This window comes from Mus caroli, unplaced genomic scaffold (genome assembly GCF_978045245.1).
Source record: "Mus caroli unplaced genomic scaffold, Mus_caroli_1 scaffold_10, whole genome shotgun sequence".
Lineage (NCBI taxonomy): Eukaryota > Metazoa > Chordata > Mammalia > Rodentia > Muridae > Mus > Mus caroli.
Genome location: NW_028227265.1, coordinates 60,123,962 through 60,151,939, shown reverse-complemented (window position 1 = coordinate 60,151,939; position 27,978 = coordinate 60,123,962). Strand labels below are relative to the sequence as shown.

The following is a 27,978-nucleotide window of genomic DNA, read 5'->3' as shown; positions in this document are numbered from 1 at the left end:
GAATCACATTTCCATATAAAACTGGGATAGTTAGAGTACTGTTGAATTAAGACAATTCATAAGAAAGTCGATTTCACAGAGAAGCATTTTACCTTGATACGGGAAGTATACCTGACATCTTCCACTTTTGAACACCTAGAAACAAAAATGGTAGAATTGTCAGGGAGCCGTTAGAATGCAAATATGCAACCTTCTTTCAACCTTAGATTGGGGCTGGATCTCTTGTTCATGGATGAAAACCCCAGGCTAAATATCCAGTAAACTTTAGGGGGTTCTCTGTCACCACCTCCAGTCTCACCATAGGGTCCCAGCATACAGCAGCACATGAGACCATCAGACCTCATGTGGATTCTGGGCATCCAAACTCTCATTCTCACACATGCATAGCAAGCACTTTATCCATTGGATCTTCGACCTAGCTATGGATCCTTTTCAGCATTTCATGCTGCAGGAGAGATATCATCAGTAATTTCAACATGTTTTGCTCTATAAATAATTATTCAGCTTGTGATTATAGAAAAGTAAAGAGCTGAAATAGTATCACATAGAGGCAAAGACAGTGTCAGGTTCTGAATGTTATATTTTCTACAGATTAATATGTTATAAAATGCACACCACATTCTTACCGCAGTGACGTTCTTCTGGTGATTTTCTCACTAACTACAAAAGAGGGAAACAAAATTTGTCATTAAACAATTGTAGCCAGTGCCGAGGCTAATATTTTTGTGAACCTATATGCTTTGACACCATTTATGAAAAGCCTTTAAGATGAATATTGATTTGTCAGAATAAATATATTAGAACTCTTCCTTGCCACATTCTTGTGTTTTTAATATGTGAAGAGAAAAATTTATTAAAAGTTACTATTTATAATAAATTGTGCAAAATACCTACAATCCTGAGCCCTATCAGACACAAAAAGTGTCATCTTAGCCTGAAGTGTTATCCCACAGTGAATTGTGTTGCCATTGCTGCTTTCTGTCTCTGCCCTAGGGATGCTGGCCCAACTCTAAGTGAGCGTACTCATCTTGGACAGAAGTGAAGGGACTTCTCCAAGTATTGACTTGAACTTCCTTCACTAAGGGGGAATATCCATTCCTAGCACAGGGAAGCTCAGTCTATGATTATGCAACATAGCCAAATAAGGAGACCCAAAGCCCTTTGCAAAGGATTTCCAGCTGCAAGTGTGACAAAGCTTTAGAGAGATCAGTGTGTTACTCTACTCTAGATCTTCTGAGGAAGATGCTAAAGGCCCTCAGTGCTAACACTGGTCCCTAGCTCATGTGCAATGCAAAGAAGATCAGCATCAACTTCCATTGCCTCCCATGGCAAGAGCTGCCTGAAAGACCCCCTTAGTAGCTATGCAAACTGAAGTATTACTCCAGGGAGGAAAGCATGGAAGATATAAGAAAACAGCAATTCCAAGGGAGTAATGCCTCATATGAAACATTATTTTATTTATTTCTGCATATATACCATTGAGTGACTCTGGTTTCACTGTATGGAAAAAGTCTGCTCAGCAAACAATCTAGCAAATGAACAATTCTTGTTTACTTCCTTTGCAATATGTAAAACTCCACTGTACCCTGATGGGCATTGCCCATGGCCAGAGCACAGCTTTGACCCACCAAGAAATGGGCTGAGAAAGTGGATCTCTGGTGGGCCTTATGCTACACATGTATGGGGCCCCTGTCAATCCTCATCACCACAAGAAAACTCCAATGCTGAAATAACTTAAAAAATTCACCCACATTACACTAATAGCATGTGATCCCATGCTTATGTGAAGACAGCCATTTAGATTCCTCTACACTATTCTCTGGCTGGTGTTTTCCAAAGGTAAAGTAGGTGTGAGAGATGCTGTGGTGACAGTTGCTGAAAGCATAAACTGCATGGAATTTCCCCCACTGTAAGAACCATATTCAAACTGAACCAATGGGCCCTCCATGCCATGCACTACAGGATGATAGGATTTTCTCAACCTTCCTTCTACTGTGGCAATTTTTTTTTTTTGCAAATTATGTCTTGTAGCATGTAAACCAAATATCACTATAAATTTGGTAACTAATAGAACTACAGGGAAAAGGTGCTGTCAGAGTAGCCCATATGGAGGCTGTTGCATAGAATACTGAGAATGGCAGTTTTCATTCCACAGCACTACCTACAAAACTCACACACCATCCAGTCATTTAAAAGTTCAGAATTGAGCCAGTTTTTTATTATATCAGGATATTCACATTAAATGGAAGACAAATAAAAATAACCAGAAGATAATGTATGAATTCTCAAATAAGTGGAAATACAGAAATTCTATGATGGAGAAAAAATCCAGAGTGCCCTACTGACATTAAGTCCTCAAAACACAGTGAAAGTAATTGAATACTCTATTTTTTTTTTTTTTTGCTTAACATGACAGCATTTTATGGACACTGATACACATACAACAATATGTAGTCAGTAATATATATCAATTATAAAAGTTAAGTAAAAATCCATTTCATACCAAAGTCAACTTGCTGTTGTTATGTAACTAGAGAGGATCTACATTGTGGAATAGGTGAAAAATCTTTTTACTTATAAAAAGACACTACATACTAAAGTAGTTCATTTTAAATAAACAAACATATTTCAGGTGATACAATTTGAAATTTCTTAGAAACAATTCCTTAAATAATCCTAAATCCTAAAAATGTTTGGCAGCAAATTAAGAAAGGATATAACTACTATTGGCATATTTGATTTCCTTAGTTTCTATTCTAGCAGGAACAAAACTCTTTTTATGATTGGGATAGAATCAATAGAGTACTTACTCTTAAACTTACCTGTATTATTCTGGACAGGGTGTTTCAAGATGGATTTAAGCTGTCCTGGTGGTCTTGCTCCACTGTGGCATATTTTAAGAGTGTTATTTTAATTTCATATAAAGCAGTAATCAAAGACTTTGAATTCTTTGTTGTTTGATTTCACAATTTATGCTACATTACAAATCAATAAAAACTATTAACTTGTTCTTCAACCAGTTCATTACGTTTGGGGACACTTTCCTTACAACTTCTCCTCATGTGAAAGAAAGGAAGAATTTAGCCCACAAAATATAGCCCAACAAACCACACACAGATACAGACAAGCATGCATGCACACACACACACTCACTAGTACCTCTTCAGCCTTTGTTATGACAGCTGACAGACAGTTTTTTTTTTTTAATCCATTGACTCAATGTCAGTCTTTGCCCCTGGAACAGCAAAGTACTTCTCTCATGATACTTTGCCCGTATTTCATTGACTATGATGTTACCACACAAGAGGATGTTTTGTGGACCGTCAAATAGATTTCAGGAACTCTAAACAACCCACCACAGCTTTCATAATGTTCAAGCTGCCCCTTCTTATCTCATGCATGACTCTATCCTGATATCACAGTCTGCTTGTTTCTATGCCAAACAAGCATTTCTAGAAACATAATAAGATAGTAACAAGAGCAAGGAACAATAAAATTTAGTTGACACTTGCAGTTTTACTGTGGAACTGTTTGGAATTCCAATAGAAGTCAACATGTATATTTTTTAAGGAGTCTCCGAAGAGCTTTAAGTACTGAAAAATTTTGAATCTTCACTTTCAACATTACCTTTGGATTCAGTAAGCTATTTAATAATGTTTAGAAAATGTTTTTTGATACATAGCACAAATAAAGAGGACAATATAGTTGTCCTGTCTTCTGGAAGTAATGAATCCTAATGAGCACAGAATTAGCTTGAAATACAACTTTTAGTTTTCTATCAAGCTAGTGTCTAACCTAGTCCTGGACTGGAGTGAATGGGCCTTTACCTCTATGGTCATGTCCAACTGATGCGGCAGATAAAAGCCCCCTTTGTAGAAAGATAACTATTAGTTACACTGTCATTCAGATAATCTACTGAGAGTCAAAGGATTCGTTACTGTGGAAAACAGATCATGTGAACAGATCATTGATGGATGGATAGAGCATTCTGGAAGACATGGGTGTCTTCCAACAGCTCTGAAAGATGCTACCCCTGACAAAAATGTCCTGTACATGTAATGCTCTGTCAGAAGAGGAAAGAAATTTGTTGGCATCCTGTAGTGATGACTGACAACTGAGAAGCATCCCGAATTATGTAAACTCTCAGACAAGAGAAATGCCTGAAATGATAGCTACTAGTGTGGGTCTTAGTTCACAAATTGAAGTCAGTAAGGCTTTGAAAAGCCAATGAATCTTAGATGAAAATCCATGTGCATAGCTAATCCCAGCAGGCTCTTTTTCCAAACTGCAGAGTTGATTCTTGCAAATGGTGGGTGAATATAGTGTTCATGTTCCTATGAACTACACTGAGCAAGTTTCCAAGCTAAAAGATATATTCATAATATTGTGGAACTTGTAGGACACAGGACTAAAAGTACTCCCAACAAGAATTTGCTTCTTATCTTTGAATTGACCTACCATTAATAAATTGTTAAACCTTACCAGGACAAAGGCCTTTCCTCTTTAAAATATAAGACTTCTGAAAAGAAAAACAAAATATGTTTTATTACAACTATAGAAAAATATTACATATGAAAACGATCAGACTCATTGTTAGTATCAATTTCTATGAGACTAATCTAGAGACTATTCAAGAGTAAATATTCACTTTTAGCTAATTACTTTGCATAAAACTATTCATTCCCTGTATATTTCAAATTGAAGATGACAATAATTTATCAAACATTAATGCCAAAAAATAAATACAAACACACATTTGTGATGATCCTAAATGAACTCTCTCAGACTGATAGAGAGCACAATCCTGACCAAAATAAACAACTGCTTCAAAAATAACTTCTTGTGATTCCTTTTAACTCTAGGCTAATGGTTCTGGAAAGATTTAGAAATTGAGTCTGGTGGCACACAATTTGAATCTCAACACTTAGGAGGCAAAAGCAGATGGAGAAACTGTGACTCCCTGGACAAACAGAGCTATATTTAGGAGACCGTGTCTCAACCCCACCCCTAAAAAGAGTAAAACCCAGAGCTGAGCTGCAAGCTGTTCTCCCCTGAGTGCCATTCTTTGGCTACAATTAAACCCAAATTAAACAGGCTTGCTGCTCCAGGAACATCCAATGCTCTGCCCAGTTTCCTGGAGACATACACTGTCCAGGCAAAGGCAGCCCACCTCAGGACTCCTGTGCCAGAAACTCCCAGGGATAACCAGTTGGCTAAAGGCCAGCATAAGAACACAATCAAGGAGAACTAAATCAATATGACACATCTAGAGCCCAGGTATTCTAGTATAGCAAGCTCTGGATATCCTAACACAAGCAAAGCACAATAAAATGTCTTTAAATCCAGTCTTATGAAGATGATAGAGGACTTTAAAGGGGGAAATTAATAAATCCCTTAAATATACAGGGAAATAGAATCAAACAGGTCAAGAAAATGAATAAAACAATTCAATACCTGCAAATGGTAAAAGAAACAGTAAAGAAAATAAAAACTCAGGGAACCTTGGGGATGGAAAACCTAAGAAGGACAACAGGGACAGAAGCACAGCCAACAGAACAAAAATAATGGAAGAGATGATCTCAGGCATAGATGATATAACAAAAGAAAATGTTAAACCTAAAACAATTTCTGACTCAAAGTATTCAGGTAATCTGTGACACTCTGAAAAATCCTTCTATGAATAATGGGAATGAACAACAGTGAAGAGAGTAGCAGCTCCAAGGACAAGGGAATATTTGCAACAAAATCATAGGAGAAAATTCACCCAAACTAAAGAAAGAATGCCTATCAACGTAGAAAAAGCTTACAAAACACCAAATTGATTGGTGTTCTCCACACATAATCATCTTCCCTCCACAAACATCAAATGACAGGAATTAACAATCATTGGTTATTGATATCTCTCAACACCAGTAAACTCATCTCCCCCAATAAAAAGATTTAAGCTGACAGACTGGATGTGGAATCAGCATCTGTCATTCTGCTGCATGCAAGAAACATACCTTGGCAAACATACATAGACATTACCTAAGAATGAAGGACTGTAAAAAGTTTTCCCAAGAAAAGGTACTCAGGATGAAAGCTAAGGAGCAGTTGTAATATCTAAATAAAACAGACTTTCAACCAAAATGAATCAAAAGAGACAGGGAAGGATATTTCATACTCATCAAAGAAAAACACACCAAGATGACTTCTCAATTCTGAATCCCCAAATTAAAGGGCCCTCACATTTACAACTTAAATCCTACTTTAAAGGTGCTAATGGGGACGGGGTGGGGGGGAGAACACAGCTAGCAATGCACAGGAGACAGGGTCCTTCCTGCCTTCCATCTGCACCCAGGAGCTGGGGCTGTTCCACAGCCCTCTGTGCATGGGCCCTGCCAGGGTGAGCTGGTCTCCCAGAAGTGCTGACAGGCTTACAGGCCCACAGGAGGAACAAGCTCAACCCAGAGACAGCAAGACCAACTAACACCCTAGTAAACCAGATGGCAAAGGCAAGACCAAGAACCTAACCAACAGAAACAAGGCTAAATGGCATCATCAAGATCCAGTTCTCACACTAGAGCAAGTCCTGGATACCCCAAAACACTAGAAAAGCAATATTTGGATTGAAAATCACATCTCATGATGCTGATAGAGGACATTCACGAGGAAATAAATAAGTCCCTTAAAGAAATACAAGAGAACACAGGAAAACAGGTAAAAGAACTTAAAGAGAAAATACAAAATTCCCTTAAATAATTACATGGAAACAACCAAACAGGCGAAGGAATTGAACAAAACCACCCAGGATCCAAAAATAGAAGTAGAAACAAAAAAGAAATCACAATCGGAGACAGCTCTGGAGATAGAGAACCTAGGAAAAAGGTCAGGAGTTATAGATGCAAGCATCACCAACAAAATCCACAAGATAGAAGAGAGAATCTCAGGTGCAGAAGATACCATAGAAAACATTAACACAACAGTCAAAGACAATGCATAATGCAAAAAAAAAAAAAAAAAAAAACCTCCTAAGCCAAATCACCCAGGAAACCCAGGAAAAAAAATGATAAGACCACACCTAAAGATAATAGGTATAGAAGAGAGTGAAGATTCCCAATTTAAAGGGCCAGTAAATATCTTCAACAAAACTATAGGAGAAAACTTCCCTAACCAAAAGAAAGAGATGAACATGGACATATAAGAAGCCTACAGAACACCAACTAGATTGGACCAGAAAAGAAATTCCTCCTGGCACAAAATAATCAAAACACCAAATGCATAAAACAAAGAAAGAATATTAGAAGCAGTAAGGGAAAATGGTCAAGTAATATATAAGGGCATACCTATCAGAATTACAGCAGACTTCTCGCCAAAGAATATGAAAGCCACAAGATCCTGGGCTTATGTCATATAGACCCCAAGAGAACACAAATGCCAGCCCAGGGTACAACACCCAGTAAAAATCTCAATTTCCATAGACAGAGAAACCAAGGTATTCCATGACAAAACCACATTTACAGAATATGTTTCCATAAATCCAGTCCTTCAAAGGATGAAAAATTCCAGAAGATGGAGAAATCTCCCATGCTCATTGGCAGGATTAATATTGTCAAAATGGCTATCCTGCCAAAAGCAATTTACAGATTCAATGCAATCCCCATCAAAATTCCAAATGAATTCTTGGCTGAGTTAGAAAGGGCAATTTGCAAATTCATCTGGAATAACAAAAAACCTAGGATAGCAAAAACTCTTCTCAATGACAAAAGAATCGCTGTTGGAATCACCACGCCTGACCTAAAGCTGTACTACAGAGCAATTGTGATAAAAACTGCATGGTACTGGTATAGCAAAAGACAGGAAGACCAATGGAATAGAATTGAAGCCCCAGAAATGAATCCACACAACTATGGTCACTTGATCTTTGACAAGGGAGCTAAAACCATCCAGTGGAAAAAAGACAGCATTTTCTTTTTTTTTTTTTTTTGATTTTTAATATTTTTATTACATATTTTCCTCAGTTACATTTCCAATGCTATCCCAAAAGTCCCCCATAGCGCCCCCCACTTCCCTACCCACCCATTCCCATTCTTTTGGCCCTGGCATTCCCCTATATTGGGGCATATAAAGTTTGCAATTCCAATGGGCCTCTCTTTCCAGTGATGGCCGACTAGGCCATCTTTCGATACATATGCAGCTAGAGACAAGAGCTCCGGGGTTCTCTTTAGTACATCCTGTTTTTCCAACAATAGGGTTGCAGATCCCTTTAGCTCCTTGGGTACTTTCTCTAGCTTCTCCATTGGGAGCCCTGTGATGCATCCAATAGCTGACTGTGAACATCCACTCCTGTGTTTGCTAGGCCCCGGCATCGTCTCACAAGAGACAGCTATATTTGGGTCCTTTCAGCAAAATCTTGCTAGTGTATGCAATGGTGAAAAGACAGCATTTTCAACAAATGGTGCTGGCACAACTGGCTGTTATCATGTAGAAGAATGCAAATTGATCCATTCTTATCTCCTTATCTCCTCAAATCTAAGTGGATCAAGGAACTCCACATAAAACCAGAGACACTGAAACTTATAGAGGAGAAAGTGCGGAAAAGCTTCGAAGATATGGGCACAGGGGGGAAAAAATTCCTGAATAGAACAGCAATGGCTTGTGCTGTAAGATCAAGACTTGTCAAATGGGACCTCATAAAATTGCTAAGCTTCTGTAAGGCAAAAGACACTGTCAATAGGACAAAACAGCACTCAACAAATTGGGAAAAGATCTTTACTAATTCTACATCTGATAGAGGGCTAGTATCCAATGTATACTAAGAACTCAAGATGTTAGACTCGTGAGAACCATTCAGAATGGCTAAGATCAGAAACTCAGGTGAGAGCAGATGTTGCTGAGGATGTGAAGAAAGAGAAACATTCCACCATTGCTGGTGGGATTGCAAGCTGGTACACCCACTTGGAAATCAGTTTGGTGATTCCTCAGATAATTGGACATAGTACTAATCAGAGGACTCAGCAATATCACTCCTGTGTATATACCCAGAAGATGCTCCAACAGGTAATAAGGACACATGCTCCATTACGCCCATAGAAGCCTTATTTATAATAGTCAGAAGCTGGAAAGAACCCAGATGTCCTTCAAAAGAGAAATGGATATAGAAAATGTGGTACATTTACACAATGGAGTACTACTCAGCTATTAAAAACGGTGAATTCATGAAGTTCTTAGGCAAATTAATGGAACTAGTAAATATTATCCTCAGTGAGGTAACCCAATCACAAAAGAACACACATGCTATTTACTCACTGATAAGTGGATATTACCACAGAAGTTCAGAATACCCAAACTACAATTCACAGAATACATGAAGCTCAAGAAGAATGAAGACCACAGAATGAAGACTACTTCGGTTCTTCTTAGAAAGGGGGTCAAAATACCCATGGGAGGAGATACAGAGACAATGTTTGGAGCAAAAACTGAAGGAAAAGCCATCCAGTGACTGCCCCCCCCCCCCCGGGGATCCATCCCATATGCAGTTACCAAACCCAGACACTATTGTGGATGCCAACAAGTGCTTGCTGACAGGAGCCTAATAGAGCCGTCTCTTGAGAGGCTATGCCATTGCCTGACAAATACAGAGGTGAATGCACACAACCAACCATTGGACTGAGCACAGGGTCTCCAATGGAGGAGCTAGAGAAAGGACACAAGGAGCTGAAGGGGTTTGCAGCTCCATAGGAGGAACAATAATATGAACCAACCAGTAACTCCAGAGCTCCCAGGGACTAAACCACCAACCAAAGAGTACACGTGGTGGGACTCATGGCTCCAGCCGCATATATAGCAGAGGTTGGACTTGTGGGACATCAAGGAGAGGAGAGGCCTTTGGTTTTGTGATGGGACCCAGTGTAGGGGAATGCTAGAACACGGAAGCAGGAGTCCATGGGTTAGTGGGCAGGGGCAGGAGGGATGGAATTGGGGTGGTGGTGGTGGTGGTAGGGGTGGTGGAGGGGAAATGAGGAAAGGGGATAAAATTTGAAATGCAAATAAAGAAAATAAATAAGTACATTCAAAAAATAAAGTGAATAAGTGAAAACAATTAGATTAAATTAAAAAAATAAGAATTATAGTCCTGAGACACAGTTCAGCAGTTAAGCACGCCCAGTGCTCTTCCAGAGGACTGCAGTTCAGTTCTCAGTACTGTCTCTAAAACTCCAACTCCAACTCTAGCAGAATGCCTTCCTCTGGCTTCAAGGGTCACATGTGCACATAGAATTTTAAAAATAATAATTATTCTTTAAAAATGGCAAAAGAGAATGTGGTATGTGTATACAATGAAATTCTATTCACCTATTAATAGTAAGGACATAATGAATTTTGAAGGCAGGTGGATAGAACTTGAGAATATCATCCTGAATGAAGTAACCCAGACACCGAAAACATGGATGGTTTGTACTCATTTATAGATGGATATTAGTAATAAAGTAGAGGATAACCATACCATACTTCACAGACCAAAAGGAGATAAACAAGAGGTAAGGACCAAACAAGGTTGTTTGAACTTGACTTAGAACAGAGAATAAAATAGTCATAGGAGCGAAATGGAAGGAGAGAACTAGGTGGGAGTGGGGATGATCAGGGAAATGGGGTGTTTCAGTATCAGATGTAGGGAGACACGGGGGAGATGACCTGATGACCATGAGAATGAGTGGATATCTGCAGGTGGCAGGGGTGGGGGTTTGGGACAAAATTCACATGTTTGTCACATTGCATGCTGAAAAAAACCTTTGATAAATTCAAACACCCCTTCATGTTGAAAGTTTTGGAGATTTCAGTGATAAAATTCGCACATACAACCAAAATAAAGGTAATATATGACAAGCCAATAGCCAACAACTTAAATGGAAACTTAAGAGACTAAACAAGGCTGCCCACATACATAAGAGACCTCAAACAATATACCAAAGAATGCCTACACAAAAGGTGATAAACCCCTACAGCAAATGGCTGTATAAAAAAATTGACCCAAAGAAATCAGTAGCCCTCCTTTATACAAAAGATAAAAGGGACAAGAAACAAAACTCTTCACAATAGCCATAGATAATCTAAAATATCTCAGTATAACTCTAACCAACCTACTAAAAGACATGTCTACCAAAAACTTCAATTCCCTGAAAAAGAAGTTGAAGAAAACATCTGAAGATGGAAAGATCTCCTGTGCTCATGGATAGACAGATTAACATGGTGAAAATGGCCATTTTACCAAAACCATCTTCAGATTCAATACATTTCCCATCAAAATTCCAACACAATTACTTACAGAATATGAAAGAGTAATTCTTAGCTTCCTATCAAAAACAAAAAATGCAAGATAACTATATATAATGAAATAATTCCTGGATGTATCATCATCCCTGATCTCAAGACGTACCACAGAGCAATCAGAATAAAACTGCATGGTATAACTATGGAAACGAACAAGTTGATCAGTGGAATCAAATCGAAGACCCAGAAATAAGTTCACACACCCACCAACACTTGATTTTGACATAAAAGTCATACAATGGAAGAAAGAAAAAAAAATCTTTAACAAATGTTGCAGGTCTAACTGGACATCTACATGAGGATGAATGCAAATAGATGCATATTTCTCACCCAGCACAAAACTTGGGTTCAGATGCACCAAAGACCTCTAGACCACTAAACCAGATACACTAAATTTACTAGGAGAGTAGGTGGGAAATATCCTTGATACATTGGTACAGTAGACAATTTCCTGAACAGAACACCAATGTCTCAGTCTCTAAGATCAATAATTGAAACATAGGGACTACTCATGAAACTGAAAAACTTCTGCAAGACAAAGGACATTGTCAATAGGAAAAAATGGAAGCCTACATATTGGGAAAAGATACCCACCAACCATACACTTGACAGAGAACTAAAGTCCAAAATATATAAAGAACACAAGAAGTTAGGAACTCATAAACCAATTTAAAAATGGGGTAAAGAGCTAAACAGAGAATTCTCAACAGAGGAATCTCAGAAGGTTGAGAAACAACTAAATGTTCAAAGTCTTCAGTCCTCAGTGAAATGAAAATCAGAAGGACTCGAAGAATCCATCTTACACCAGTCAGAATGGCTAAAATCAAAACCTCGAGTAACAGCACAAGCTGGCAAGAATATTGGGCAAGGGGAACACTCTTCCATTGCTGATGGGAGGGCACATGTTTACAACCCCTTTTGAAAAGTAATTTGGCAGGTTTTGTTGTTGTTTTTGTTTTCTGAAAATTGGGAATAGTTCTACCTCAAGACACAGCTTTACCACTCGTGGGCATATACCCAAAAGATGTTCCACCATACCATCTCAAGGACTGTTGCTCAACTCTGTTAATAAAACCTTTATTTGTCATAGCCAGAAACAGAAAACAACCGAGATGGACTTTAACTGAAAAATAGATGAAGAAAATGTGGTGTGAATGATATTTCACCTACACAGTGAAATATCATTCCACTGTATAAAACGAGGAATCCATGAAATTTGCAGGCAAAGGGGTGAGATTTGATATTTCAAACACAGGCATGGTATGTACTCACTTAGAAGTGAGTACTTTTTCAGACATATAGTACAGAATAATCATGCTAAGATCCACAGACTTAAAGAAGCTAAAAAATGAGGACCCAAAGGAAAATGCTTGATTCTCACTCAGAAGGGAAAATAAAATAGACATCAGGATTTGATTTAGGGAGGGAAATTTGTGGGAGATGGAGAGGGGAACTAAGGTGGGGAGCAAGAGTAGGGTGGTATCAGGGAGAAGAGATACCTGAGGGGAGGCACCTCTGTGATGAAACAAAGACCAGGGACAGTGGGCGCTCTTAGGAATCTATAGGGGTGAGTCAACCTGCAGCAGGTGATATGGAGCCCTAAGCAGTCATCTCCTGTAACCAGGATGGACTTCCAGTGGAAGGAGGGGAATGCCAATGCCCTCACAAAAACATCAAACCAAAATTTATCCTATCTACAAGATATTCAGGGATTAAAATGGAACAGAGATTAAGGGAATCACCACCCAATAACTGGCCCAACTTGAGACCCACACTGTGGGAGAGAGCCAGTCTTTGACACCATTAATCATGTTCTGCTATGCTTGTAGACAGGAGCCTAGGATAACTCAGCTGAGAGGCTTCATCCAGCAGAGGATGGAAACAAATGTACATAACCACAGACAAATATCAAGGGGAGTTTGGAGAGTCTTGTGGAGGAGTTGGGGAAGGACGTTGAACTCAAAGGAGAACAGTGTGATTGAGGGGTCAGGGAAACCACAAGAAAACCTACAGAATCAACTAACCTGGGCCCGTGAGGGCTTACAGAGATTGAACCACCGATCAAAGAGCCTGCATGGGCTGCACATAGACCCCCCTCCCCATATGTAGCAGATGTGCAGCTTGGTCTTCATGTGGGTTCTCTATAAACTGAAGGGAGGACTGCTTCACACTGTTGTCTGCATTTGGATTCCTTTCTGCTCGTTGAGCTGCCTTGTCTGGACTCAGTGGAAAAGGAGCTAAATCTCTACTCTTATTTAGAGTAATAGGACTGGTTACTATATACCATATTTATATTCACTATAGAAACCTTACCTTTCTTGAACCTCACATGTTTCACTTTAGTTCTCTTGGCTGATGATCTCGTGCTGTGACATAGATTTTAAAGTTAGCATTATTGTGCTATTCATAAGAAAAACATTTAGTAAGTGTTTTAAGTACTTTATATTTTTGTCCCTTCTGTATCTTGCTTTAGATGTTTACAAACAATATTTTTTTGAATCAGGTCTCACTATATATTCATGCTGGTCTGAAAACTGCTCTATGGAGCATCTTGGCCTTAACTCACAGAAATCTGTTTATGTCCTACTTCCCAAGTTCTGGGATGCAATGCATGGGCCAACAGGACTAGAGAAAATGTTGAATTCACTTTTCAGCAATTGACTATGATTGCTCACTGCTCTCCTCCCACCTTTTCTCAAGAGAAAATATGAGGAATAGTTAGCTCTTAATTAAAACAGAAACAAAAGTGCATGTACGCGCCCCCCCACACACACACACACACACACACACACACACACACATACACACACACATTAAAAAGAATTAAAGACAAGATTGGGCATGCTGAGGGTGGTTTGGCTGTAGACACTTATAGAAGTCTAAGAGGAAGGATTCCAGGCCTGAAGGAGATAGGAACTCCAGAGGACGACCAACCACCAGAATCAAATAACCTGAACCCTCAGGGCACTCAGAGATGGAACAATGACCCAAAGAACAAACATGGGTTGGCCGGACATCTCCGAGCACTTATGTAGAGAAGGGGAAGCTAGGTCTTCATATGGGTCCCAATCAACTGGGATGCGGGTATCAAAAAAAGCTGTTCATCCTACCTCAGAAATATTCTTCTAGCTGAGCTGCTTTTTCTGTCCTCAGAGAGAGACGAAGTGCCAGGTTTTGGACATACAGTGAGTCCTAAACTGCTCAGAGGTGAAGTGGAGGAGGGGCAGGGAGAGACTGTGGGACTGGGTGACCAGGAGGGGGTCAGTGAGCTAGATGTAAACATGAATAAGAAAAAAATAAAATTAAATTTTTACGTAAATCATTAAAGTTTTGAAATGTGTCTTAAATCACAGAAAGAACTGTTATTTGGAAATAATGGCTCAACATAAGCAACAGGTATACATGTCTACTAAACAGAAAATTTCAGCATAAACAGATGTATTCCATATGGAAAAAGCATGTTGCATTGTAAGAGATACATATTCACAGAATTCAGTACAAGATTTATAATGCTAAATAAAGTACTAGACTCAGCGGAAAGAAATGAACTACTTATATATCCACTTTGAAAGCTCCATCTGAAATGTGGAAGAGAAATGTCTTGAACTGTGGAATCACCACAGTTGCTGGGTACCTGTGCTATGACAGTTTAAGAACATCTCCCAGTGAAAGGTAGTTTTCTGCTAACTTGGACATTTAAAAACTCAAACATCATTTGGAAACACTGTTTTGTACCTGTGATTATGTATGGTATAATTCTAAAGAAATGGCTTATGCTGTCATCTTTGGGGTCACAGGTTATAAGTTTTCAGGCTTAGGGACTGTGGGTGTTTATCCATGCTAGAACACTTGCCAATGACACCTATGGCTCTTCATTCAGTGGCAAGCACTTTCAAAAGCAAAAATACAATGGCAGTGGAGCAGCAACTGATCTTGGTCATCCTTTGGCTTGGTGGATGGCTCATGAGGTGAACTACTGAACTAGGCAGTGATCCCTGGTGCATGCTGTTCTTTGTTGTGGTGAAACTGTCTCTTTTCCAGGTCCCCCTTCATGTGTGCTCAGCTTCCTAACTATGTGCCACTGAGTTTCTTGCAATCTCTCTATCATTTTAATACTCCTGGCTTAAGCAATTGTCACCCTCAAGAGCAGCACTAGGATTGAAGAAAGGAAGAAACTGTACCTTTTTGCACACTTTGCTGCTAAAAATTCTACCATTTCAGGTTTCTGTTCAAAATTTGCTAGTTGCAACGGTGTCAAGCCATACTATAAAGGAAAAAAACATTACATTTTACAAAACTACTTGTCTCTCAACAATCTGTTCATCACAGATTTTGTGAAGATAAATACACACTGAAAAGAGTCACAAGGGATCATTCATCCTACAACACCTGCTGCACTTTCCCACACACAGCTGTCTTTTTCTCTTTGACACACCTTTTCCCTGTCCATCACTGCCTATAACACCACTCCCTTCCAGAACTCTCCCCAAACACTCAAGGATTCCAATCTTCTTAGCTCCTTGGAGTGGGGCCTCCATTGCCACTGCCCTGAAATACAGAGTACACTTTGCTATGCCCCTGTTGAAGGAGTGTGCTCAAGAGGGGTCTGAGGCAGAGTTTCTCAACCTGTGTTTCAAATATATTTCTTTTCTAAACTAAGAATTATCTCACAAGCTGGACACCAAAACTTTTTAAAACTTAAATAAGATGTTTGTCATATTTTCTCCAATGATCAAATTTCTTAATTTCCTGTTACCTCTCTCATTTTTCAGGCTACCCTCATCCTGAGCCAAACACGTATCAGTACCTTCTTTGCAGCAACACATTTCTATTTCTTCTACAATTACTTAACTTGAAATGAATTTATTTTTATTGTCTGTGTATATGTGATGTTTGGATGGTCCTAAATCCTTTATTTTTGAATTTTAAAATCAAGGCCAATTCTGAGACAAAATACACTATGCTGTGTTTTTTTGAATGAACTACCAAAAAATATGAAAAAACACATTTGGAGAAAATAAAAGGGTTCCTCTGAAGAGATTCAGTGAGAATGCTGAGCTTCTGCGTGTAGAAAATAGATGTGCGTGTCACTGCTAGAGGTGCCCTGGGAATGAAGTTGAGTGATCTTTACCTCTGTTTTTGCTTCGATGTCTACGTTGTGCTCAAGGAGCATTTTTACAATCCTTAAGTTACCCCTGCATATAGCATGATGTAAAGCTGCGTTCCCACTGAAATCCATCAGATTTGGATTCGCATTGTGGGTAAGCAATACAGAAGCACAATCCACATTGTCTCGTTGGATGGCCTGTAAAATTGTACAAAGAAATACATCTTAAATTCAAGGAAGTCAAGAGAGATGTTTCTACCATTGCACTGAATCGTTTCCCTTAAATAAAACATAGAGTTTCAGTTCTGCATATTATCACCCTCTTTAGACACAAGGTCTTTGAAGAACCCCCAGGCTTGCTTGCCTAACTTTATAATCTCCCCTCCACATCTCTTTCCCAGTGGTAGAATTTAAGGGTTCTGCCAACACACCTAGATATGCTAAGGATTCAGGGCTGGGCTGTTTGGTTGCTGCAGTGCAGAGATTAGTTGTTTGGTTAGGTTTTTGTTTGTTGGTTGGTTTTGTTTGTTTGTTTGTTTGTTTGTTTTTTGCCAGTGTAACACAGGCTTAACACATCTAGAAAGTTTCTCACTTGAGGAAATACCTCTATCAGTCTGGCCTCTGGGCAATTATGTGAACTATTTTTTTTTTTAGATCGAAGTAGGAAAGTCCAGGTTTTAGGAGTTGGGGCATGTCTGGGACAAAGGCCTCAGTTTTGTTAAAAAACAAAACAACAACAACAACAACAACAGCAAACACCTGAGCAAGCCTTGGTAAAAGCCACGGAAAAGCTGCATTCTCCTGTGAACTCCAGTTTAGTTCTTCCCCCCCAGTTCCTGATTGGAGCTCCTGCCCTGGTTCCCCTTGAGAATGAACTGTGATGTGTAAATGTAAGCCAAATGACCATTTCCTTTCCTGAGTTGTTTTTGGTCAGTGTTTTATCACAGTAACAGAAACCAAACAAGGACAACCTCTAGTCAAGTTCATATCAAAACAGATGGCCAATAGCTACCTTAATCAAGGCTGTGCAGCCTTCATCATCCCGGATGTTAATGCTGGAATTATTTTGTAATAATAGGGTCACCACGTCTGGATGGTTGTGGGCACATGCATAGTGCAGGGAAGTCCTGCAAATGGAAAGGACAAATAGGGACATTTCAGAATGCGAAATAAAAGCCCCATCTCCTTTAAGTACCACATACTATGAAGCCAATTTTCTTCTGATGTAAGAAAATAACTGGAATTCCCTTATTTATTTATGGCAACGCAAATGTTCATTTACTGGGCTAGGGATATAGTGCATGGCTGTCCCCGCATAAGGCAGGTGTTCTCTCGACCTTCATCCCTGTACAAAGAATCTTAGAAAAGTTCCCAGTAAGTTGATCTCAGCATGAATTCAAATCCTACTCTAAAATTGGTACTCAGTAGTGACTACTTGGGGTTTCTATGAGCTCCATGACTCCATGTCCCGATCCAAAGAATGGAGATTAAGCAGAGCTGTTATCTTACCCGGGGCTGCTGTGAGGCTTCAGTTGGGATGGGCAAGAACTCTGCTAGAACATTACAAGCATTTACAGCTCCTGAGAGTTCAGCATTTGCTCATCATGATAATGATTTCTCTTCCTTGTTATAACAAACACAACATTTCAGTGAAGGTAAAACAGGATTCTATCAACCGTACACATATCAAACTTTTCTATTCAAAGAAGTTTACAGTTCTTTAAAAATGACTCTTTTCACCAACCAAGTCTTGAGCATGATAATCCTCCTAACTCATCCTAAATAGTGGCAGTGACACTGGGCTCACTGTTCCTTCTCATTCACATTTTAGCCTCTCTAACATTGGAATGTCATTCATCATTTCTATTATTTTATACCTATAATTGCCAATATTTTAACTTTGTTTCTCTACAAAATAAAGGGTTATCATGAAACCCATTGTGCCTTACATAGAAAAAAATATGGCACAGTCCACAGGTAAATGGCAATGATACAGATCACTTGTACCTATGGAAATTCTTAACAACAAACAAAACTCTAAGACCTCAGCCATCAATTCTTTGTTTGTTTGGTTGGTTTTTTTTTTTTTTCATTTCTACATTTCATTTTTTTATGCCCACGAGTATTGTTTCCATACCTGGTAGCAGCGGGAGCACAACCTACTCCTTAGGTAATAGATACAGTATCCATGGTAATCCAGGCACTAAATGGTAGCAAAGCAGGACGTCATGCTTTGCCATAAAATGGTCAATGTGCTCCTGGACTCACACCAAAATTGGGTCAATATCCCTACAAGGTGATAACCTATGTCATCCTAGCTCCCATGCTTGATATTCAAAATGTTAGAAGCACAATGAAACTAGGGTTCCAATGAGCATGCGTCAGTTCATTTAACATTTAAATTTATAGAATGTAAGGAAGCTTGACTGGGCAGAGAAACATAATGGTATAAGACTTGAAAGATCTAGAGAGATAGCAGAATGTGTATTCTACACAGTAGTATCTAAGATATGTGTGGGGAATGAATGGGCTGACAGAATGAAAAACTACAATTGGACAACTCAGTGTTTTTACAGAAAACATTCATTAAGCAAAAGAATATCTTAAACTATAATTTATAATTTATTCATCTATTATTTATATGAAGTTCCAACTTAAAGTCTCTTTGAACTACAAAATGTTCAAAAAGCTTGTGGACTACAGAAAATCTACAGTTGTGTCATTGATCCCCCTTCATAACCTAGTATGACCTAAAAATAGGAAATAAGAATGAGGGACTGGGATGGTTGGTAAAACTCAATTGGTAAAACACTTGCCCTGAAAACCTGAGAGAAGATGTGGGGATAAGGGGATCCCCAAACCTTACTTGCCTGCAAGTCTGAGAATCAATGTGCTCCAAGAGAGTAAATCAAACATACCATGGGATTTGGGTGAGTGAACATGTCTCTAAAACTGAGGGACCATTGGGTGGAACCCACCAGGGGCCCTGATGGCCAGAGTTCCGTCCCCAGAACTCACAATGTTGCAGAAGAGAACTGTCAAGTGGCGATTTCTCTGATCACCCCACACTCAGTTCCACATGTGTCAGACACAGAAAAGGAAGAGGAAGCCAATGTCATTCCCTTCACATGTGTATCAATGCACAAATAACATGTACATATGATGAGAAGCGGGGTTGGTGGTGGCAGGGGACTGTGTCATTGTTCCATTTCAAAATGTCTTTGATCCATTTGCAAAAATGGGTCATATTGATCTAAGATTTCATAGTGATTTTTTCCATTCCAGTTGACGATTTATCTTATGATAAATTTTTCAGTGCTGTATATTAGTGTCAATGGTCTATATATTGAGACAAATCTAGACAGGTGGCTTGGCAGTTAACAGCTCTAGGTATGTTTTCTAGAGCACTCAGCTTTGATTGCTAGCACCCACATGGCAGTTCACAACTGTGTATAGCTCCAATTCCAGGGGACCAAGTACCTGATTCGGTCACACATGGTGCATCGAAAATGCACATAGACAAAACCTCTGTGTGTGTGTGTGTGTGTGTGTGTGTGTGTGTGTGTGTTGCTGTGCATGAGTGTCTTCAAAGTTTTAGTGTAACATAAAAATAAAATGATGTAGTTTGATTAAGGCCTAGGAGCTGGTGTTCCAGGGTATGCAGGTCTCATATGCCTAAGAGCATTAAACAGGTAGACAATGCAGGGGACCCCAGTGAAAATGAACCTAAGCATGCCATCTCTCCTCCATTAGGATGTGGCCCTGAAAGTTGATTTTTCTCCCTGTTTATCTCTGAGTATACCTGACAGATCCCACCCACCTCTGTGCACCCCCCCCCACCACCAATTTCAAGCCCCATTACCTGTTCCTCCTATCAGATTCATCCACATGATGTTGACTGGATTGGATTAGCTTCTCGGTCATATCCAGGTCTCCCACACTGGCCGCTCGTTGTAATGGACCTATAGGATCATAGCCAATCAAGTAAAGGGGAAATTTTTTCTTTTTCTGAGGATGCATGCATCTAAGACCCAGACATGAATGCCACAGGCGGGTGTACCAGCGTCCCCTTCTGGGGATGTTCATTGTCTGGACATCATCGTTGATGTCTTCCTCCATTATTGGAGCCTAGGGTCACCCACGAAACTTCTTCCCTCTCTTCCCTTCCCTTTAACTGATAACTGAATCCAAAATTCTATAATTAAAGAAAAAAGAGCCAAGTATTGTATATAAAACGCAGGAGAGCACAGCCAGTTCACTGTGAAGTGAACTGTACTTCAGCACGTAGCAGCAGCACAGCTCTGCCAGCACCATCACCATGACATGCTCTGAGCACACAATGGTGCTATCTATGATGTGTATGCATGCCTGCCTCAGACTGCAGTGGCAGGAGCCCACCCTCCTCGGTGCCTGTGCAAAGCACTGTCAATTTTGACTCTGCATTAGATCTCCCTACATGGCCTTCAAAGGGAATACTGAGGGCAGATAGATGATGGTTCAGATCCTTTGCAACCCTGCAGCCCTGCCAATATGTGGACCTAACTGGCCTGATGGGACAAAAATAATCATCCTGTGTTGCCAAACCCAGACCCAACACCACAAATATGTTATGTGGCTTCTTATAAGGATGTTAGTGGTTAAGGATCTGACATGAGAACTATGATCTAAATAACCACACAGGATTACCATCTTATAAGAAACCAGCGGGAGAAGACTATCTCCCAAGGAAGAGGAAGTAGTGCATAGTGTTATAAAGAGAGAAAGAAAAGCTAGAGCAGGAGGGTTTAATAAGAGGCAATTGGGAGAGACAGGTAGAGGCATGGGGTACACCCTTCCACAGCCCTCACCTCTTTCAGGCTCTGTTACCTGCCCCTCCTATTATATTCATCAACATGATATTGAATGGAGTTGATGAGTCTCTCCATTGTATCCAGGTCACCCATGTTGGCTGCCCAGTGATTCCTACCTGATAATGTAGAGAGGGTCAGTTTCCTTTGGTTATGCAAGCACCCACAGCCCTGGCATGCAGGCCTAGCTAAAGTAGGAAATAAGGGGAGGAACCACAAACACTAAAGGCCCTTTGAAAAGCTATATGGAAATCAGCTACTCTAGCAGCCTCCTATGCATTTATGCAAGGAATCCATATGGAGCCTAAAACTGACAGAGGAGGCAAGGCTCCAACTACACATCCTGTGCCACCAAGTTACACCTCCAGTAACAGGAATGGGTTGCAGCCTGTTGAGTCATTAACCAAAGGGTCCTACATAAAGCCTCAACTATCAGCACAGGCTAGTGCCAAGACTATTGGGTGGTCTACACAATCTGATGTTTAGGACTGATTTCTGAAGGTAACCTTTCTGTCATCACAGTGCAATAGGTTGAGCTGGGTCTAACTAGACTCTTCACCCTACTAACCAGAGTTCATAAGATTGGAAGGAAACCTGTTTACTACTGGAGAACAAAGGAAATCCTCAATATCTGTCAGCTACAAACCCTGCAACTTACAGTAACACCTACAAAGGAGCTCACAACCATCTTCAAAGCCAATTATAGGCTATCCAAATCCTCTTGCATTGTCACAGGCCCAGACATGCACACAGTGCACACTCATACATGTAGGCAAGACATACATACACATGAAATAAACATAATTTATCTTTCAATAATAATGGGTTTACAGGTATGTAATACACTTATTACTAAGCTCATTCTATGAAAGTATACAATCTAGTAGTGCCTTCTTAGTATGTCATTAAAATTATGTACCCATTACTCTGTTTTAAAAACATTTTTATCTTTAAGAAGAAACCCTAGCAATGTATTGGCTCATTCCTGAATCCCTGGATGAAGTCTACTTGATCATGATGGGTGATGTTTTTAATGTGCTGCTGGATTTGTTTTGCAAGTCTTTCCTTGAGTATTTTTTGCATCAATGTTTATAAAAGGAATTGGTCTGAAGTTCTCTTTCATTGTTCAGTGCTTCTTGGTTTAGGTATCAGGGTGACTGTTGCTAATACAATGAGTTGGGCAGTGTTCCTTCTGTTCCTATTTTGTGGACTAGTTTGAGGAGTATTAGCTCTTTTTTGAACTTCTGGTAAATTCTGCACTAAAACCATCTGGCTCTGGGCTTTTCAGTTGTGAGACTTTTTTTTTTTAATACATTGGAGCTTATGTAGGTAATGGGGAGGGGAGTTAAGAGGGTAGCAGAGTCAGAGAAAGGCAGACAGAAGGAGAAAGTAGAGACATAGAGGCTGGCCATGGTCACATGAAGAGAGAGGGGAAGAGAGTGAGAGAGAGGGGGCACAAGGGGCAAGAGAGAGGCAAGAGAGCAAGAGGGTAAGAGCTGGTTGTGAGACTTTTACTGCTTCTACTCCTTCAGGGATTATAGGACTCTGTAAATCTAACAAACATGCTCCAAAAATTGTTTCAAACTAAAATTAACCCGAGTGCTCGTGTTTAAAAACAACAGCATTCTATCCTTTAACTCCTCTGTTAGGGACCTGGGTTCAGTCCAATGGTTAGCTGCTAGCATCCAGTTTGGGGGCAGGGAAGTGTGCAGGGAGGGAACCAGGAAGGGGGATAACATGTGAAATGTAAATAAAGAAAATAACCAATAAAAAATAATTCGAGTCAATAAATCAAATAAGGAGTTTCATCAAAAAACAACAATAACAGCATGTAGGCCCCTCAGTGACTGCAGGGCCTGAGAGCCAGGCCTGGCCATTGATAAGTCATTTACATAGTCCTCTCCCCTCTGCCTTTATCAATATTTGATGACAGGCTTCAGCATGCTTTTGGTGGCAAGTCCTTCTGGAGCCTCTTCTCATTTGACAGTGATACAACAGAGGTCTCAGCAGGAGCTCACATCACAAGTCACCTCCTTCCTGAGGTCAACGTGGCCCGTGATTGGCTGGGCAACTGTGGCTGGAGCCAGGGCATTTTGTTGATGAATCCTAATGATGTGGGAAGGCCTGGCAAGCCACCATCCAATTAGAAGCCTGTTCATGTCTGGGTGGTTTCCAGACAGAAGCAGGGCTAGGATCAGGCAGGTGCAGGCACATCTAGGGGGACTGAATGCTTTGCAGGTGGATGGGGGGTTTACATGGGTCATCATCTCCAAGAGAAACCCACGTAGGGTCATTTAATAAAGTCCAACAGCTGCTCAGAAACCATAGTCACGCCAGAGCAGTGCATGATGTCTCTTTACAGGTTACAAGGAGGAGGGCACTCGCCACAACAATAGCATACGTGGCTGCCTGCACCCTCGGGACACCAGCCTCTGTGAAGTTCATCACTATCTGCATCCATTACACTGTGTCTTTGGCAGTGAGGCAGCTCTGTCTGGTGACAGGGTCTGTTGGTAAATAAGGATGTAGGGACATGTTCTGGGGGCCAGGGATATATATACAATGTCAGTTTCTGACCTCATCTCAGATAAATAGGAGGGTGAGACAAGGCAGGAGGGTCAATTTGCGGCTGCTTGGTGTCTCTGGTCTGGATTCCTAGTCCATAAATAACTCAGTGCCTTCAGGAGGCCAGACATGCTGGCTGCACCAGGAGCCTATGTAAAGGGTCACAGCTGACTGTGGAGCAGGCACTGTTGAACTCGACAGTTCTTCCTCTGATATGCAGATGTCCCCTGGCTTGGAGAGTCTTCCGGACATGGATTTATTATTCTATAGGAAAGAAGCCTGACATTCTGTTGACTCAGACCAAGGTACTTGTTTTAGGGTCAGAGACCTGAGCTTACTTCTCTGGATGTTGGCACCCAGACCTGGCTCACTCACATAGATGGGACCACCCCCAAGACCTTCTCAGGACACAGGGAGACCCTACAAGGGACTCCATTTCATGATCATTAACCTGGACTGGCCAGACCATTTACAGGTGGCTTGATCCATTCTCTCTACCTCTACCCATGGTAAGTTCAGCATAGTGGAGAGAGCTGGGGTTTTCCTTATTCACTGACAGCTATGTGCTCCTCTGGATGGACAGGTAGGGGAGAAGAGGGAGCTGGCAAAAATCTTGGAGTCAGGTGCCCTTCTCTGGTTCCCCATGCTGGTCCTGCGACACTGTGGGTCACTTCATGCTCTTGTGCTACATGCTCCTATTTATATTTGTTTTCTTTTCTTTTCTTTTTTCTTTCTTACTTCTTTTTTTCCAGTGGCATTGGTTTTTTTCTGGTCCAATATCTATTTACAAATTCAGACAGTGCTTAACAAAACTTTAGTTAGGTCACTGTACACGTTCCTGATAAAATGTGCATATTCAGCTTCCGTTTAGTTTTTTGTAGAACATGATTTTAATATTTTCAACTGTCAATATTCAACATAAAAAATAATTTTAAAGACATATTTTGTTGTTCTGTCTCCATTGTCATTTCTGATTTTATTAATTTGGATACTGTCTCTGTGCCTTCTTGTTAGTCTGCCTAAGGGTTTATCTATCTTGTTGATTTACTCAAAGAACCAGCTCCTGGTTTCGTTGATACTTTGTATAGCTCTTTTTCTTTCTATTTGGTTGATTTCAGCCCTGAGTTTGATTCATTCCTGCCATCATCTCTTCTTGGGTGTATTTTCTTGTTTTTGTTCTAGAGCTTTCAGTTGTACTGTCAAGCTGTAAGCTCTCTTCAGTTTCTACATGGAGGCACTTAGAGCTTTGAGTTTTCCTCTTACAACTGCATTCTGTGTCCAATAAGTTTTGGTGTGAAATGTCTTCATTTTCACTAACTTCTAAAGAGCCTTTAATTTCTTATTTCTTCCTTGACCAAGTTATCACTGAGTAGAGTGTTGTTCAGCTCCCATGTGTATGTGGGCTTTCTGTTCTTTGTTGTTGCTGTTGTTGTTGTTGTTATTTAAGACCAGCCTTTGTACATGGTGAACTGAGAGGGTGCATGAGATTATTTCAATCTTTTTGTGTCTGTTTAGGCCTGTTTTGTGATCATTTATATAGTCAGTTTTGGAGAAAGTGCCATGAGGTACTGAGAAGAAGGTATGTTCTTTTGCTTTAGGATGAAATGTTCTATACATATCTGTTAGAACCATTTCTACTCTTAGTATCACTGTGCTTCTGTTTACATTCTGTTTCCATCATCAGTCCATTGCTAAGAGTATCCCACTATTATTGTGTGGGGTGTGACGTGTGTTTGAACTTTAGCAAAGTTTCTTTTATGAATGTGGGTGCTTTTGCGTCTTGGAGCATAGATGTTCATAATTGAGACTTCATCTTGGTGGATTTTTCCTTTGACCAGTATGAAGTTTCTTTCCTTGTCTTTTTTGATAACTTTTGGTTAAAAGTTGATTTTATTCAGTATTAGAATGACTACTCCAGCTTCTTTCTTGGGACCAATTGCTTGGAAAATGGTTTTCCAACATTTTACTCTGAGGTAGTGTCTCTCTTTGTCACTGAGGTGTGTTTCCTGTAGGAAGCAAAATGCTGGATCCTCTGTAGATATCTAGCCTGCTCACCTATGTCTTTTGGGGGGAACTGAGTCCATTTATGGTAAGAGTTATTGATTAAAAGTAATTGTTACTTCCTGCTACTTTTGTTCTTAGAGGTGGAATTATGTTTTTGTTGCTATCTTCTTTTGGGTTTGTTGAAAGATTGCTTTCTTGCTTTTTCTAAGGTGTAGTTTCCCTCCTAGTTTTGGAGTTTTCCATCTATTATTCTTTGTACAACTGGTTTTATGGAAAGGTATGGTGTAAATTTGGTTTGTCATGGAATATCTTGGTTTCTCCATCAATGGTAATTGAGAGTTCTGCTGGGTATAGTAGCCTAGGCTGGCATTTGTGTTCTTTTTGGGACTATATGATATCTGCCTAGGATATTTCTAGCTTTCAGTCTCTGGTGAGAACTCTGGTGTAATTCTGATAGGTCTGCCTTTACACGTTACTTGACCTTTTTCCCTTACTGCTTTTAATATTCTTTATATATTTAGTCCATTTGTTGTTCTGACCATTACGTGTCGGAAGTAATTTCTTTTCCGGTCCAATCTATTTGGAGTTCTGTCGGCTTCTTGTATGTTCATGGGCATCTCTTTCTTTAGGTTAGACAAGTTTTCTCCTATAATTTTGTTGAAGATATTTACTGGCCCTTTAAGTTGGGAATCTTCACATTCTTCTATACCTATTGTCCTTAAGTTTGGTCCTTTCATTGTGTCCTGGATGTCCTGGATGTTTTGGATTAGGAACTTTTTGCATTTTGTATTTTCTTTGACTGTTGTGTCAATGTTTCCTATGGTCTTTTCTGCACCTGAGATTCTCTTCTCTAGTTCTTCTATTTTGTTGGTGATGCTTGCATCTATAACTCCTAACCACTTTCCTAGGTGCTCTCTCTCCAAGGTTATCTCTCTTTGTGATTTCTTTATTGTTTCTCTTTCCATTTTTAGATCCTGGATGGTTTTGTTCAATTACTTCACCTGTTGGTTGTATTTTCCTGTAATTCTTTGAGGGACTTTTATGTTTCCTCTTTAAAGACTTCTGTTTACCTATGTTTTCCTGTATTTTTAAGGGAGTTATTTACATCCTTCTTAAAGTCCTCTATCATCCTCATGAGATGTTATTTCAAATCAGAGTCTTGCTTTTCTGGTGTGTTGGGATATCCAGGGCTCACTGTAGTGGGAGAACTGGGTTCTGATGATGCCAAGTAGGCTTGGTTTCTGTTGCTTATGCTTTTGCCCTTGTCTCTTGACATCTGGTTATCTCTGGCGCTCGCTGGTTTCGCTGTCTCTGACTGTGGCTTGTCCCTCCTGCAAGCCTGTGTGTCAGTACTCCTGGGAGAACAGGTCTCTCTTACAGGAATTTGGGTATGAAAAGCTGTGGCAAAGTGTCAGCTCAAGAATGTAGACAGAAACCAGAAGGACCTGTCCATGGCTGTTCCTCCGTTCCTGTGTCATGAGGGTTCTGGGCAGGTCCCTCCAGTCTTAGCTGTGCTCACAGGAATGTCTGCACTCCAGTGCTACCTGCACTATCCCTGCAGTGTTTGGCTATCAGCTATGCATTTCTTATGGATGATTCTCAAGCTGTGGGCAATTCCTATGGATGATTGATAGGATATAGGTTTTTCCTCCAGATGGTTGCCAGGTTGGGGCTATGCCATGTGCATAACTAACAGGCTGTAGCTATTTCCTGTGGATGATTGATAGGTTATCGGATTTTCCTATGAAGACTGACAGGTTGAATGTATTTGCTATGGATAATTGACAAGCTGTAATTGTTATGTATGCCTGACAGGCTGTGGGAATGTCCTAAGGATAATTGACACGATGTGGGTATATCCTATGAATGATTGAAAGTCTGTGGGCATTTCCGGTGAATGATTAACAAGCTGTGGGCATATATTGTGGGTGAATGAGAGGATTTGGGCATTTTCTATACATGACTGACAGGCTGTGGACATTTCCTATGGATGATTTGCAGGTAGCAGTCATTTACTATGGATGAGTGACAGGCTGTGGACATATCCTGTGGATGACTGAAAGGCTGTGCATATTTCCTATGTGTATTGAAAAGTTGTAGATGTGTACTATGTATGGTTGATAAGCTTTGGGTATTTCCTATGAATGA

The 27,978-nt window shown here is 40.1% G+C and overlaps 1 protein-coding gene across 1 annotated transcript; it reads right to left on the bottom strand.

Moving 5' to 3' along the window:
* Positions 1-56: 56 nt before the first annotated feature.
* On the bottom strand, positions 57-20,533 carry LOC147002402 (uncharacterized). Its single transcript, XM_085843918.1, has 10 exons — positions 20,277-20,533; positions 17,427-17,541; positions 16,439-16,612; positions 15,489-15,571; positions 14,418-14,576; positions 13,621-13,673; positions 4,483-4,519; positions 2,823-2,884; positions 627-660; positions 57-135 (listed from the first exon to the last, which is right to left on the bottom strand). The coding sequence occupies exons 1-10, from the start codon at positions 20,531-20,533 to the stop codon at positions 57-59; spliced, it is 1,053 nt and encodes a 350-aa protein (XP_085700044.1).
* Positions 20,534-27,978: the final 7,445 nt, after the last annotated feature.

What these genes read in the sequence shown, in the direction of transcription:
- LOC147002402 (XM_085843918.1), bottom strand. Translation starts at nt 20,533, where the DNA reads ATGGAGGAAGACATCAACGATGATGTCCAGACAATGAACATCCCCAGA. An exon ending in GCTAGAAGAATATTTCTGAG is followed by an intron (nt 13,674 to 14,417) that starts GTAGGATGAACA and finishes TCTATGTCACAG; the next exon opens with CACGAGATCATCAGCCAAGA. An exon ending in ACCAGAAGAACGTCACTGCG is followed by an intron (nt 136 to 626) that starts GTAAGAATGTGG and finishes TTTTGTTTCTAG; the next exon opens with GTGTTCAAAAGTGGAAGATG.